This window comes from Episyrphus balteatus, chromosome 2 (assembly GCF_945859705.1).
Source record: "Episyrphus balteatus chromosome 2, idEpiBalt1.1, whole genome shotgun sequence".
NCBI classification, from domain to species: Eukaryota; Metazoa; Arthropoda; class Insecta; order Diptera; family Syrphidae; genus Episyrphus; species Episyrphus balteatus.
The window spans coordinates 101,272,858-101,289,244 of NC_079135.1; the positions used below are offsets into that span (position 1 = coordinate 101,272,858).

The window sequence follows — 16,387 nt, forward strand, 5'->3', positions numbered from 1 at the left end:
TTTTTAAAGTCAACCATGTCGAATTTCCAGACTGAGATTACGGTACTTCCTACACTGGTAGCTGGTCATCGCCAACAGATCTCCACAGGTTTTTTGAGGTATGTTTCAATTTTTTCAATTTAAGATTGTGTAACTTGTAGAGCACGTACCGTTATGTGTGATATATCAAATAAAAGGTTATGTTATCAGCATGTGTATTAAAGTTAAATCAAATTTGTATGTGCACTAGATCAAAAGATATAACGTGTGTTGGAAAAGAACATCTTTTTACCGTTATCTCCGAATTTTGATTATTAAATAAATTGAAATTTTGTACAATTATAATTTATTTAATTACCTATCTACAGTATACAAATTTCAGTCATCTATCTATTAAAAAAAAAAAGTTATGACAATTTGAAGTCGTGTCGCGTTTTCGTTTCATCTTGTTTCAAATCACTACGATACTAAAGAAGTTTTCACTTCAACAAGGAATTATTATAATTATTATTGGATTTTCGAGATTTTGGGTTTTCGAGATTTCGGTGTTCGGGATTTTGACCCCAACCCATAGAAAAAGTGTCTATATGGTAAAACTATAAACTTGAATGCATAAGCTTACACTAAATAACTGGCTAAGTTTTAGCTTTAACTGAAAATCGTCAAGCTTAAGAATTGAAAGGATACCGAATTGGAGACAAAATCCCCAAAATACATTTCGTCACGGTGTTCTTACAAATGAAATTCTTTGGCTTCTAGATAGACCCAAAATGAAGGACTGCGAATCGCAGAAGAGCTAAACTCATCATCGTTTTTTTTTTTTCTGAAAAACTAGTTTTAAGCTTAAAGTAACTTCCTACCCCCTACACGATTCATTTTTTTTCCATTTCGCTATTATTTCAGCTTTATTTTTTGTACATTCCGACTGGGCTACACTGGTCCCTATGGAATTGTTTGGTTTGGACGAAGCGACACAAGGCTTGGACCTTGGATAGAGTCAAAGCGGTTTAGAAGTGCTTCCTACAGAAAAGGAAGGTAACCACACTGCTGGCAGCCTAATCAATTTACACTAACAATATGGCGTAACCTTCCCCAAAAACCTATTTCGAAGTGAGCTTAATTTGACAAAAACTGGAGTTGAGTATTGTAATGCTTAAATTCAAAAACTGAGGTACGCTTGTCAGACTTTTATTTAGGAAAACAAGGGGAAAGCCGGCTAAAAAATTGAAAGATACCATAATTGAGAGTACAATTGCTGATTGTTGTTGCCTGTTGACATTGGCTTATAGTCTGAGTTACCGAGTTGTTGGCAATAATATCTTATCAAAAATCAAACACTAACAAGAATGTTACAAGTAACTATTTGCAAAAAATTCTCGGGTTTTTCAAGTTTTACAATATTATCTACTTCTCAAAGCGGCCTCCTATGAAATTAATATTGAGGTCTACTTTTCTCTGTTCAAAGTTTGAAACTACTCCGACCCTGTTTATGAACGCAACTCTTTGGCATTTATATTATTCTACTTGAAGTGGGATCAAGATGGTATCTGGTATCGACGATGACGACGAATATGCGATGTTGCATTCTATACCTATGCATGTCATTTACCAATTCAGCATACACATGCATATACGAGTGTGTATGTGAAATATTATACATAAAGGCCGAACGAACAAGAATATTATGTAGAATTTGGTTTTTCATGTTTTCAAGGATTTATTCAGAAATTGCTAGCATTAATTTGAGGACAAGAAATAAAAAAAAAAAAAAAAATAGAACAAATAAAAATTATTCCTACTTATCGAAGTATAGGAAAACTTTTGTTTTTGAACATGGGTTTTGGGCATCAAAAAGACTTTATTGAAGATCAAAAGTTCTATCGTTTAGTCGATTTTATGTATGTAGGTATAAGATTGTGTGTGTGTGTTCTTTTATTTGTCTTCTAATATAAACATAACTATCTGAAAAAGAACCTTTTTTGTAGAAAGTTTGAAAATAGAAATGAGGCTGTAGAAAGGGTGGGCTTTTTTCATAGTGCATAGTTTTCTTATAGATCTTAACAGAAAATGTAACCCATCAAAACTTTAGAAAATAATTTAAGAGCGAGGGAACATTTTAATGGCAATCAAGTATGAAAAAAAAACAATAGGAATACAAATTTTTACTTTTTTTATTTACCTTGAAGGAAAGTGCGTTGGAAAGTTGGGAATTGTTGAATTAAGTAAGCATTAGTTAACACCTTTGATTAACACTGAAAAGTGTCTAGGGAAGTCTCGGTAAATTTTTGTAAGCAAAAATTACTGGGATATTGATTATAATTGTCAATCTAGATATTGATTTATGTGATAACCTTAAATTCATTTTTTTATCGACTCAAAACGGTGGCACCGGCAGCGGCGCGGCGAATAGCCAGAAGTATTCAAGGGAATACTGGTGATTTCGGAACGATATGCGCAGTATTTTCGACCGACAAATGATTAAACGTTATTTGCTTTTTCTCGGACATTTCAAAATGATTTTCTATGTTTATTATTCTTCTAACTTCGTTTTAAGGGATATATTATGTATGTATGTATGTATTATGTTTCATAAGGCTGTTTGTTTCATAAAATTTATGTAGACAAATCGGTTGAACGGGGCCTAATCCTCCAATAACAACCGTTAATTTTAAAAATGTATTTCTATGTTTCTTGCGATGTTTTTTTTTGTGAATTAGAATAACCACGCTATAATGATGAAACGGCTGGATGGGGCCTACACTTCCAGCCGATTTACCTAGAAAATTTAATTCTATCTTTTCTGGGATGTTTTTATCAATTATAATAAAAACGCTCATGGAGGATAAACGCGTGGCTAGATTTAAATGAAAGTGTTATGAAGACAAAGCAGCTGAATAGGGCATACACTTTGGAAAACAACCGTTAGTGTAGAAAATCTTATTTTATGGGCCTACACTTCCAGTAAATATGGTTTACTTAGAAAATTTAATTCTATGTTTTTGCGATGTTTTTATCTTAACGCATGATTGCATCAAAAACAAATTACAACAATAATCTTAAATTTAAAAATGTTATTCTATGTTTTGTACGATGTTTTTTTTTTTAAATTATAATAAAAACACTCATGACTGGATAAAAATGGAACTGGTATGTCAAAAATGCGGCTGAATGGGACCCTCACTATCATTTGTTTATTTGGAAAATATATGTACATAGATATTTATTTATTTATTTATTTATTTATTTATTTATTTATCTACGATTATTAATCAACAGATTTGGAGATACTTATAGTACAATATTTATCTTAATGATTATTAATTTAAAATATTACATTTGTGTGTTAAAAATGATACCAATAAATTTTTAAAGACATTTCTGTTGAAGCTTATGTCTAAACAATAATATGCTTCATTAAATAAATGTATACAATGACATATCGGTTCACGAAAACCATAATTAGTTCTGTGCGAAACTTCAAACAATAATGGCCTTGATCTTAATACTCTGGATGGAGCATATATATTTATTAGGGCAAGCAAATTTGAAGAGTCAACAAAACTACACATAACATCTCTAACAAACATTATGCTATACATCTCCCTTCGTGATTCAAGAGATTGTATTCCTAACAAAAGACATTTGGACCGATATGAAATATGATTATCCGAGTTAGCATTACCAAAAAATTTTCTCAATGCAAAGCGTAAAAAGTTCTTCTGTACCCTTTCAATCTTATTAATATCATTTTGAGTAGTTGGATTCCATACAACACATGCATATTCCAATGAGGGTCTAACAATACTGCAATACAATGATTTTAACGTATACGGATCAGTAAACTCAGATGAATTTCTTTTAAAGAACCCCAACATTGAGTTGGCTTTTGATATAATAGAGTTGATATGTAATTGGAAAGTGAGTTGTTCATCAAACACAACACCAAGATCTTTAACATCATGAACAATTTTGATTTGAACATTGTTTATTGAATATGATGGAATAATATGATATAAGCAACGGTTGTAGGACATAGAACAGCATTTTTCAACATTGAGTTGTAGATCATTCTGTTTACACCATATAAGAAACGAATTAAGATCATTTTGCAAAAGCAGACGATCACTAACACTTGAAATAACTGCAAAGAATTTAATATCATCTGCAAAAATGAGACATTTGCAAAATTTCAAAATATCAGGTACATCATTCACATGTAACAAGAATAAAGGGGGGCCCAGATGACTCCCTTCTGGAACTCCTGAGGTGACATGTATTTCTTTAGAGCGTATGTCATCAACAACGACAAACTGTTTGCGACCATATAAATATGATTTCAACCAACACAGTAGGGCACCACGAATTCCATAAGCCTCAAGCTTCTGCAGTATGATTTTTAAATTTACTCTACTAAACGCTTTTGTGAAGTCGGTGTAAATAACATGAATTTGCTTATGTAGTTCAAGAGCATTTATCGAAAAATTCGTAAACTCAGCCAAATTCGAAATAGTCGACCTTCCCTTCCAAAATCCATGCTGGAAATCACTGACATGGCCTTTTATAAGATCAACAAATAGATTCTTAACAAGACAATCCAACATTTTTGGAATGATGGAGAGTTTTGTTATAGGTCTATAGTTGGATATGTCATCTTTTTTGCCAGATTTAAAAATAGGGGTAATTACAGAGATTTTCCAATCATCAAGAAAAACGCCACTGGATAAAGATTGATTAAACAAATCCGTCAAAGGAGTTGAAAGATTTTCAGCACAGTGTCTCAAAACAATGGGAAAGAAACCTAAAATATCAGGCTTATAATTGGGCTCAAGCTCGCTCAATAATTTAAAAACATCATCAATATTAATTTTAAAATCGTAGCATTCAATAAATGATGGAAGTGATTTCAAGTAATTGTCGTCAACCCCATCCGTGCTTGTGGAATTGTAAATGCTTTGAAAGTACTCGGCAAATAAGTTGGCAATTTCAACTGGTTCAGAAGACGAATTTGTGTTAAAATGCATTGTTGATGGAAACCCTACACTTTTACGCTTTGAATTAATATATTTCCAAAACTGATTTGGATTCGTTTTCAAATTTGACTCGATTGACTGTACATAGTTGTAATAAAGAAATTTCGATAGGAATACAAATTCTTTCCTCAGACGACAAAAAAATGTATAGTCAACCAACGAACCTGATTTTTTATACCGTTTATGCGCAAGATTTTTCGCATTTTTAAGCTTCTTAAGTCGATAATTATACCACTTAGGGCTAGAATTTAGCTTTTTATGGACCAAAGGCACAAAATTATTTAAAATATCGCTCAGAATATTTCTAAATTTAATAAAGTTAGTAGATAAATTATAGTTCTGGAATTCAGATTTCCAGTTTATACCATTCAAATGAGATTTAATCATGTTCAAGTTATTTGAAGTGAATTTACGTTCAAGTGAGTTAGAAGTATTATATAAACTGTAATTTTCATAATTATAATTGGATATATAAAAATTTATAGCAGTATGGTGCTCAGAATTATTTAGTAAAGGAATTGATTGAGAGAGATTGAAATTCAAATCATCAGAAATAAATACTAAATCCAATAATCTATTTATAGAGTTTACAATGTTATTAATTTGATTTAGATTCAAAGAAAAAAGGTAATCAATTAAAATAACTTCAATTTCTGAATTTATTGACAAGGGAACAAGTTTACATTCATCATTTTCAGACCAAATTAAGTTTGGTAGGTTAAAATCACCAATAATACATAAGTAATAATGTTTGTATTCTGGCAAGGTGGCAATTCTGTCAATGTTATCAAAATGTTTTTTGTAGACAGCTGATGTACTCCCAGGGGGGATATAACTAATGAAAAGAAGAAAATTGATACCAGCAAAAGACACACTGATACACACTTGTTCAATATTCAATCGATTTTCATCGAACACGACATCCAGATCAACAGCTGAAGAGATTATAGAGCGTCGAACTGCAACCAATACACCACCTCCACGCTTTTTGTTAGTGTCAAACCGATCAAGACGAAAAACAGAGAAGGAAGAGAGGTCAAAAAGTTCTTCCGTCAAAATATGCTCATGCAACCAGGTCTCAGTAAAAGCAATTATATCATAATCAGAAGCATCAATAGAGATAGCGAGATCTCTTACCTTTGACGAGAATCCACCCATATTTTGATAATATACACACAGATTACTTTTAGTGTAAAGAGATGCATGAATATTAGATTTTTGTACTATCAGCTAACGATGATGTTCTAGTAGGTGTTGGAAGAGCTGATATTAACGGTGGCGGTGAGTGAAGAGAGGGCTGAATGATATGATTATGCACTTCATTTGCTGATGATGATGGTTCGGGTGGTGTAGGATAAATTGAGGGCGAAGACGAGGGTGAGGTACGCGTAGGTGTTAAACAGGGACGTGGTTTGTTTTGGATCTCACGAAGTTTTTTGAACGATTAATAAAGTTTGTTACATAAACATTAGATGGCCAATTATTAGCATTTAGGGCTAGTTCAAAGATATTAGCAGGAATTCCAACTTTAAAAGAAACATACTTTAGAGTGGAAATGTCTACATCACTTTTTACTAGTTTGAAGCACTTAACCTCATTTTCGGTAATGTTTAGTTTTGAAGCAATGTATTTTATTAATGCATTTTCAGTGGTTGAAGTTTCAACCAGTGTAGTTACACCCATTTAGTGGGTGTAACTACACTTATATCATTATGTGGGTCATCAACACCCACTGTAAAAACTCTATTATTACTTTTGCATTTGTTTTGCATTTTTTGTAATGTATTCAGATTTTTGTTTACATCATTAAATTGATCTGGGTTAGCAGCATCAACATTCGATGTTAGGGTTATGGGCGGGGAAGGGGCAGAATTCTTTATCGCTGCACTATCATCACCATGTATTGCTACGGTAGTATGTGCCAAATTAGAAGTACTGTTGGTGGAGCGAGCACTTTCACATTTAGAGAGTTTTTCTTTCTCCGTTTCTTCAATTCCGTTACTACGTTCAACACGCACTGAATTTAAGAGAACATTCAAGTTAGAATTAAGAGAATCAAAGTCAGATTTTACATTAGAGAGATTTTTTATTATTGATAATGCGCTCATCATGTCAGCAGAGAATTGTGGGTGTGTTAAATAGCTATGTAAAGATTGAACAGTTTTAACAAGCTCATTAACCTTACACACAAAACCAAGAACTGGTACACTTGCACATGCATTACATTTCCAGAAAAAATTTGTGGTGGTTCTTAAGAATTTTAATGAAGTTTCAGACGAAACCGCACATTTTCCGTGAAATTTCATACCACAAATGCCGCCACATAAAACAACATCGACATCAAGATCTAAATTGCACTTTGCACAAGTTTCAGTCATTTTACCAAATCAAAAAAAAAAAAGAAAAAAGTAATATCGAGAGAGACTTAAGGAGACACGTCCGCACAGCTCGAAGTTCGATCGTCGAAGATATTATGTGTCTTACGATTTTTTTTATCAAAAATAACATATTCTTATGGAGGCTTAACGCCTGTCTGATTAAAATTGGAAATGGTAAGTAGACAAAGCTGTTGAATAGAGCCCACATATTTTCGGTAAAAATCGTTCAATTAGAAAATTCAATATATTTTCTGCGATGTTTTTATCATTTAAAATAAAAACTGAATAAATATAAAAGTGGTATGTAGGCAAAGAGGCAAAATAGTTATTAGATCTTAAATAGCAACCGTTTGTGTGAAAAATGTAATTCTATGTTTTTTGCGATGTTTTTATCAATTATAATAAAAACACTAATAAAAGCTAAGCTCAGAGCTAAAAAGAAATAAATAAATAAAGCGTCAACAAGAGGGATACAAATTGCACCAAAGCTAGGACAAAAAATGTTCTCTTCTCTTTTAGTATAACTCTCTTGATGGACAATTAATTCACAAGACGGTATGGAGTATGACAAGATTTTTACCCCCTAGAGTTAACTCTGTCTCCTTAACCTAAAAGTTGTATATGAAAACATTAATTGACTTCTAGTTAACCAATTAACGATACAAAATTGTAAGGTTCTGAAATTCCTATAAATGAGACACTAACAATCAAGCTTATCTCTCGTCTAAAAATTTTTTTCAAATCATCCCTAAAGAACTACACATACGAATATTCTCCACAACATGACAAAATTAACTACATATCTCCATTTTCATTAAATTGGGTCAGCGAAATAAATTATTATGCGTCCAAAATGAGAGAGGAATAAATATCGATTCATTCGATATCATGTTCTAGCCAAGTTGATGACAAAGACGAAAAAAAAAAAAAAATATCGTGTGTACGCAAATTGTAGAGGTCAGCAATGAAATCCTGAAATCCTAATCCCCAAGAAACAGATGCTTACACACACTTAACAATGACTTGTTTTTTTTTTGTTCTTCCTTTTGTGTTACAAATCCCCAAATAAAACAATTCTCGATGATCCCCGACTTCTTAATCGAGAATATGGGACACAAAAGTCTCTACATAGAGATACTATCTCTCCTTCATCTATCCAAGCATAACCTCTTCTCATCCGATGATAATTGTTTAACCAATGATTTTTCTATTTTCTCGTGTGTGGGGGGAAAAGTGAATAAATTTTGTTTTCGTCCGTTTTGGTATCCTTAATGATGCGTACAATTGCGTGTCGGCATCATATCGGTCGGGAGGATGTAAAAACGAATCCATTTTCATATTGATCCCTCTGGCGGGCAGCTTCTTTCAATCGACAAGAGTATCATCAAGAAGTGTGTGTATGTATAAGATAGAGATGTACCATTCTATGAATTGAAAATTCTGACTTGGACGGACGTCCTTTTTTGTTGATTATATTTTTGCTCCCTCGTGTTGGCGCAAAAAAAGGGATTTTGGGAATCGATAAGCATTTGAAAAGATTTTTCTATCTTTGTTGTATAACAGTTGAAGATTACTTTACTTTTACTTTTTGAAAGTTTTTTTCCAATTTTTTTTTTTGTCTGTTGGGTTGGAATACCATCATCATCACTATCATCATAGTCGTCGATTTGCATGGGTGTCAATATTTGTGGAAAACTACTCGACTTGAGAATTGGGCATGCAAATTGATTTCGGTGTCAAGGATGTTTGCTTTTGATTTTTAAATTTGCTGACATTTTTTTTTTTTTGTGATGAATTATTATTGTATATTCAATGATAGTAAATGGGTATTCATGGGGGAAAATAAAAAAAAAAAAAAAAAATGTGCAGAAAATAACCCCCACGGGCAGACATGGAAAAACGATTTGGAGATATTGTTTTTATTTTGTGGTGTTTATGATTGCTTGAAAAGTATTCTGAATGTCTCCTAAAATTATATAAACAAATTGTTATTTAATTAAGGAAATTTCATTGCAAGGTTTTATCCATAATTTCTTTCTCAACACTGTTTTATGACTTTTTCAATTATTTTATGAATGACTTCGAGCCCATAAAAATGTGTTGCTTAGAAGAATAGTAAATCGCATTTTGTTGCAAGCAATCAGCTTTTCGTCCTTTTGCTCTAAATTTGTTTTTTTCTTGACAACTTACAAAATATTTTTCTAGTTTATTAAAAAAAAAAAAACATATGATTTGTCTTCTCATTGAAAAATTTTTAGAATATAAAATTGAATCGTTTACAGTTTACACCAATGGACACTTTTTGAAATTCACAGTAAAAATGTTCAAACTAATAAAGTCCAAACTAAATTTCGGTTTTAATTGCACTCATGCCACTTGGAAAATAAACATGAATATGTTCTCAACCTAAGTGTTTAGTTGCAAAACAATCATTTTTTTTCTACTCGTTGGTCCCGCAATCTAGATTGCTTGTTCAAACTCAGCTGGAAGTGGAAGTGGAAGTTTCTTTGCAACCGATCGATTCATAAAAATGTTCAAAAATGTTAAAACATTTTTGAAAAAAGAGTTTGGTATGACAATCTACAAAAAAAAATATAATCAACACGTAAAACTAAAGTTAAAAAAAAAAAAAACTTACCGATACATTTTTGAAGAATTAGTTTTAAAATTAATTTATACAAATTGTAAAATTTCTTCTTAAAATTTAAAATTTAGGTAGCTATTTATACAAATTTTCTAAGAATTTTCCGTAATCCTTTTGGAAATTGTAAATTGACTCGATGAAAGCTCTTCTGAAAGCTCTGAAGACGGCAGCGGCAGAAAAATAAACGATAGCCTTTTTGTCTGTTTCTTCCCAAAATAACGACGAAATTTATGCTTCAAATTTGGTAGTTAGAAGTTTTGGGTTAATGGCCACACGGAATTTAAATTTGTTTCAAGGAAAAAATTTATTTTAAATGTTTTTAATAACTTTTTTTTTAAATTCTGAGTTTGAGGACCATTTTTTCAAAAACTCTTAATTAAATTTAGTGGATTTAAATTTAAAAGATAAGAATGAGCTTCTGGCTTTTTAAAAAAGTATTTTAAAATATTGTAGGTGTTGCCGTTGTTTTCAAAATATTTTTTTTTGTGTTTGAGGTCAGAATGTTAGAAAATTGCATTTATCGCTTAAACGATGAAAGATTGTCCCTTACTCCTTTATATTTTTTTTTCCTTAAATTACCTAGAGAATCTTTTGCTATCATTTGTTTTATGAAATTTAAGCAAAAAAATGGTTTTGTTCAAAAAAATGTAATTTTAATTTGAAAAAAAAAAAAACAATACGGTAACACCGGCAATTTTTAATCTATAGACTTTAAAATATTTTTAATTACCTACGTTTGAAAAAAAAATCGTCAAAATCAGAGCTGTTCGGCCGGGTTCCCTTATAATTTGCTTTAGTTACTTTACTATAAAAGTTCTTTTCTAGATAAGAAATCGAAACTTTGTTTGTTTTTGACAAAAAAATTAGTTTAAAAATTAATTTAGTTTAAAAAATAAATTTAAGACATATTAAATTTCTTATAAAATTAAACAAAAGTTATGCAATTTGAATGCTAACTTAATACTTAAAATTATACGAGGAGTTTTGACGATTATAAATTTTTACTTGCGATATAGGTACTATAGGGCAAGTTTAGGATTCGTAAAAAAAATCGAACTCGAGATAACAATTTTACATGACATTACGATGATGGAGAATGCCAAAAAAGTGGGTCCGGCAATTCTGTCTGTCTGTCTGTCTGTCTGTCTGTCTGTCTGTCTGTCTGTGTGTCTGTCTCTATCTGGAGCTGCAGCCTAAACGAGTGAAGTGATTTTCTTCAAACTTGGTAGTTAGCAGTTTTTGGTGATTCCCTAGAGGGGAAATTGAAATTTTTTTTTTATGACCAAAACTAACGGTACTTGCCATATAACGGAAATAGAAAAGCTAATTTTTTTCAAAAACGGCTCTAACGATTTTGATTTAATTTTTTGTGTGTAGTACTACACATAAGAGCCAACTTTTAAAATAAAAAAAATATTTTTTGTACCGTTATTAATGGTACCTGTCATAGAACGGTTTTTTTCGTTTCTGAATATCTCGTACAACATTAACCCGATTTAAATGAAAATTTTTATACAAACGTGTGTAAGTAAAGATAATATGAAGAATTTAGAAAATTTTCAAAAAATGCATTTTTGGATTTTTAAAAAATATTTCAAATTTTTTTTTTGAAAAATCAATTTTTTGAAAACGGATCAATGAAAAATTTTGAAATTTAGTTTTTATGTGTAAATTAATTATTTCTTCAAAACGGCATACCAACTTTTTTTTTGAAAAATGTTAAAAAATTTTTATACATAAAAAATTATTTTTTTAAAAAACGGCTCCTACAATTTTCGAAAATTTTTTTCTAAAAATACCTTTTTATACAAGAAATAAAATGGCATATTTGTTTTTTTTTTTAAGATAATTTAAAATGGAGTTTAATTAATTATAAAAACAGATTTAATTTTTTTATACTACTTATGAAATTTCTTCAAAATATCAAATTTTAAATTTCTTGAATAAAAAGCTTTAACATTATAGTTACTTTAAGCATAAGAGCAAGTACGTGCGACCCCAGTCGTGCAATTTATTTATTTATGTTTTAAAATATATGTAAATTACAAACAAAAACCAAAACTTAAAAGTCAAGTTAATTTTTTTTGCTGTTCAGTCTTAAATACAGAACATATCAAAAATTTAATGTTTCGTATAAAAACTCTTTTTTTTTTCTCTACGAGCGATCAGTGGCGTAACTTACAAATTTTTAATAGGTACCTATAAATTTGAAAATGTAGTCTTTTTTCGTATAAAATTCTTAAACGGTAAAGGTTCTTATACAATTTGTGTATTATTTGAAAAAAACATCAACACATTTTTTTTAACAGCTTTTGTTTTGAAAATATTATTATTTTTACAAATTCGTTAAAAATCGAAAAAGTGCTTTTTTTTTCTATTTGCTTATACATTATACTCATTCAAATTTAACAGAAAAAAAGTATTTCCTTCAAGAAATTCAATGCAACTTACGAAGGATCAATTAAGAGTTATTGTGAATTTAAAAGTCGTTTTTTTTTGTTTTCTGATAAATGAGTTCATTTTTTTTCAACACCTATGTTATCAAAACAAAAAAAAAAAAAAACACTTTTTCACAAATTCACACACAGAGAAAAAAAAAAATATTTTAATAGTTAAAACCGGGATATGTGTAATTATTTTAATAGTTAAAATTGACTATTTAATAGTTAATTTGGAGAATACAAGTTCTTCGATTGTTTATTAAAATAGTCAAAAATAACTATTTTTTTAAACTATTTTAATAGTTATCCCGATAATAACTATTTTGTTCTCTGAGTACAGCCATATTCTTAGAAATTTTCCCCTCTCACCTAAATAACCCAAATCAAGTTCTAGTCTAAGAAATTTTTTTCTTTTATACATCTATCAAAAACTACCTTTAGCATCACTTAATTTATAAAATTTCCATAAAGGTTTTGGACCAAAAATTATTTTGTTACTACAAAAAATTGTTTTAATAAAAAAAAATCCGGCAAGGTTGTCAAATTTAAAGGAGACTGGGCATTTTAGCCCATTGGTGTAACACATTGAGACATACATCAAATGAAAGGTCTCGATGAGTGTACTATTTTTTTGTATGGGCACAAGTCTATATCTCGTGCAGGGAAAGTGCAGTGATGCATTTTATGTTCAAAAGTGTATGAAATAAAATTCAGAAAAGTATACATTTTGACTAGACGCTCGATTAAATTGTTTCAAAAACATTACATAACTGTTTTGGAAGTTCAATTGGGCTATTCCATCACCAGTTTACACCCATGACGCAATAAATTTTTCGGTTTTTAGAACACTTTTGTATCGGACGTTGCTAATTTGTGTAACACATTGAGATATACTTCAAATAAAAGGTCTCGATGAGTGTATTATTTTTTTATATGGGCAAAAGTCTATGTCTCGTGCAGGGAAAGTGCATTATCTAATAAAATTCAGAAAGGCATACCTTTTGACTAGATGCTCGATTGATTTGATTCAAAAACATTATAATTACGGTGTTCTATTGGACTAATCCCGCAACTGCTTTTATTTTAAAAAAAAGAGTGTGTGTACACATGTACACGCGACTGAAGTTATACTTCTCATTCAGTATATGTAAATGAATTTCATTTGATATTTTTAAATTCTATTATGAAGTAATTGATCCACACTTAGTTTTTTTACATTTTTATCAAGTGAACAATAAATTAATTCTTTCATCCTCCTTGCGTCCATGTAGTTTTCAATTTATTCTGTGAAATTTACTCATGTTGTGAGGTTCAGAACGTACGGTATATGGTTAACGAAAGTAAATGAATTGCGCATAAAATATGCGATATGGTAATTTTATGAGAATTGTGTGTGCTTCAGCACTAGTAGTAGCAAGATGGAACTTGCAGGGTTGCTACAAAGCTCAAAAAAGAGCTGAGCTCAGCTCACAGCTCAGCTCAAATTTTGAGCTAGCTCACTTTTGAGCTATGTACCATAGCTCCAGCTCATTTGAGCTGAGCTGATGGTTGAGCTGAGCTGTTGGGTGAGCTGAGCTGTCGGTGAGCTGAGCTGTCGGTGAGCTGAGCTGTGCTGTTGGGTGAGAGGATACATTGATTTTTATTTGGAAAGTATAATGAAATTTGAAGATATTTTAAACTTTAATAAAACACCATAGCTTAAGATGTTTGGTTCTAGTTATTAATTGGTTTTTTTTAATAGTAAATATATTTCTATTTTTTTAGTAAAATATTTCTTTTTTTATCATAAAAAAAAATTCCGGTACAATCCGGTTTTTCGACTCTTTTCAAAATTCCGAGAAAATCGCGTTTGAAAGTTGGTGTAAATTTTTAATTTCGAAAAATCCCCGAATCTTTGAACGCTCCTGGTAGCTAAACCGCTTGAGAGCAATTTTTGGGAGTGATGCCAAATGATAGCTTGTGTCATGGGCCTACGCTTTGCACATTATCAGATTTTTAAAAATTCGCCTTCCATGTTAAACCGCCACATCATGCCTATTTTTTCAGAATCGTGCCTATTTTTTTTTTTACTTTTAAGTTCTCCCGGTTTGAGAACGCATGGACCTACAGGAATGGGAGTTGTACCCAAATGTAGGTTAGAGTCCCCGCTACCTTTTGGCATCAAAAATTTTATTTTCATTTTCTTCAAAATTCCGCGATAAAAACGTTGGAAGTTGGGGGCGCGAAAAAAACTTCTGGGAGCTGAACGCTTTGATCTAGAGGCAGTGGAGTGGTGCCATATGAAAGCTTATATTCTCAGCTACCCGATAGTGGTATAATCCGGTTTTTCGATTTTTTTCAAAATTCCGAGAAAATGGCGTTTGAAAGTTGGGGTAAAATTTTTGTTCGAAAAATCGCCGAATCTTTGAACGCTCCTGCTAGCTAAACCGCTTGAGATCAATTTTCGGGAGTGATGCCAAATGATAGCTTGTGTCATATGCCTACGCTTTGCACATTGTCAAATTTTTAAATAATCGCCTTCCATGTTAAACCGCCACATCATGCCTATTTTTTCAGAATCGTGCCTATTTTTTTTTTACTTTTAAGTTCTCCCGGTTTGAGAACGCGTGGACCTACAAGGATGAGAGTTGTACCCAAATGTAGGTTAGAGTCCCCGCTACCTTTTGGCATCAAAAAATTTTTTTTTCATTTTCTTCAAAATTTCGAGATATAGGCCTTGGAAGTTGGGGCGCTCACTTTCAGCTCAGCTCACTTCCAGCTCAGCTCAAATGAGCTAAGCTATGGTACCTAGCTCAAATTTGTGCTGAGCTGTGAGCTGAGCTGAAATGTGAGCTTTTTGCAACCCTGGCTTGCCACATGGAAATTACCACATGCAACTTGCCACACGCAACTTGCCACATGCAGCTTGCCACATGCAACTTGCCACATGCAACTTGCCACATACAACTTGCCACATGCAACTTGCCACATACAACTTGCCACATGAAACATGTAACTTGCAACGTGTTGTGTGTTTTATGTTTGCCGTACTGCGGCGTACTGCATTTTTAAATACTAAAGTACTGCCTACTCTAAAGGTGAAACGACATCCCTGCTACCCAGGGTGATCGCGTCATAATCCCTTTGACATTCTTGTCAAAAAGTAAATTTTCATACCCACCCTCCCATAAGAAGTATAACTTCAAAAAATGAATTTATCGATTTTTATGGATTTATGTAATGCAATAACGAAAAATGTTTGAGTAATTAAATGATTTTCAGTACTTTGAAGTCGTGTGCGAAACTACCTTGTTGGTTTTAAAATAATTTAAATATACGAAGGTTGTGACTAATTTTTCAAAAATGCAACTCAAACTATAAGTTTTATTACTAATAAAATGTTGGTAGGTATTATGAATTTAAACTGCATGGATTTATTCTTTTTTTCCTCTTTTTTTTTTTCTGAAAACACAAACATGTAAAATAACCTTGAATACATTTTTGAACATAAAATGCACCACTGCCTTTTCCCTGCACGAGATACAGTCTTTTGTCCATACAAAGAAATAATACGCTCATTGAAATCTTTCATCTGATGTATGTCTCAATGTGTTACACCAATGAGTCACGTCCCATACAAATGTGTTCTAAAAACCGAAAAATTCATTGCGTCATAGGTGAAAACTGGTGATGGAATATTCCAATTGAATTTCCGACACTTTTATAATAATGTTTTTGAATCAAGTTAATCGAGAATCTAGTCGAAATGTATACTTTTCTGAATTTTATTACATACATTTTTGAATAAAAAATGCATCACTGCACTTTTCCTGCACGAGATACAAACTTTTCCCCATATATAAAAATAATACACTCATCTAGACCTTTCATTTGATGTGTGTCACAATGTGTTACACCGATGGGCCACGTCCCATA

General features: G+C 31.5%; 1 protein-coding gene across 1 annotated transcript; it reads right to left on the bottom strand.

Moving 5' to 3' along the window:
- Window positions 1-6,219: 6,219 nt before the first annotated feature.
- On the bottom strand, window positions 6,220-7,387 carry LOC129909614 (uncharacterized). The gene is made up of 3 exons (XM_055986687.1): window positions 7,318-7,387; window positions 6,812-7,026; window positions 6,220-6,432 (listed from the first exon to the last, which is right to left on the bottom strand). The coding sequence occupies exons 1-3, from the start codon at window positions 7,385-7,387 to the stop codon at window positions 6,220-6,222; spliced, it is 498 nt and encodes a 165-aa protein (XP_055842662.1).
- Window positions 7,388-16,387: the final 9,000 nt, after the last annotated feature.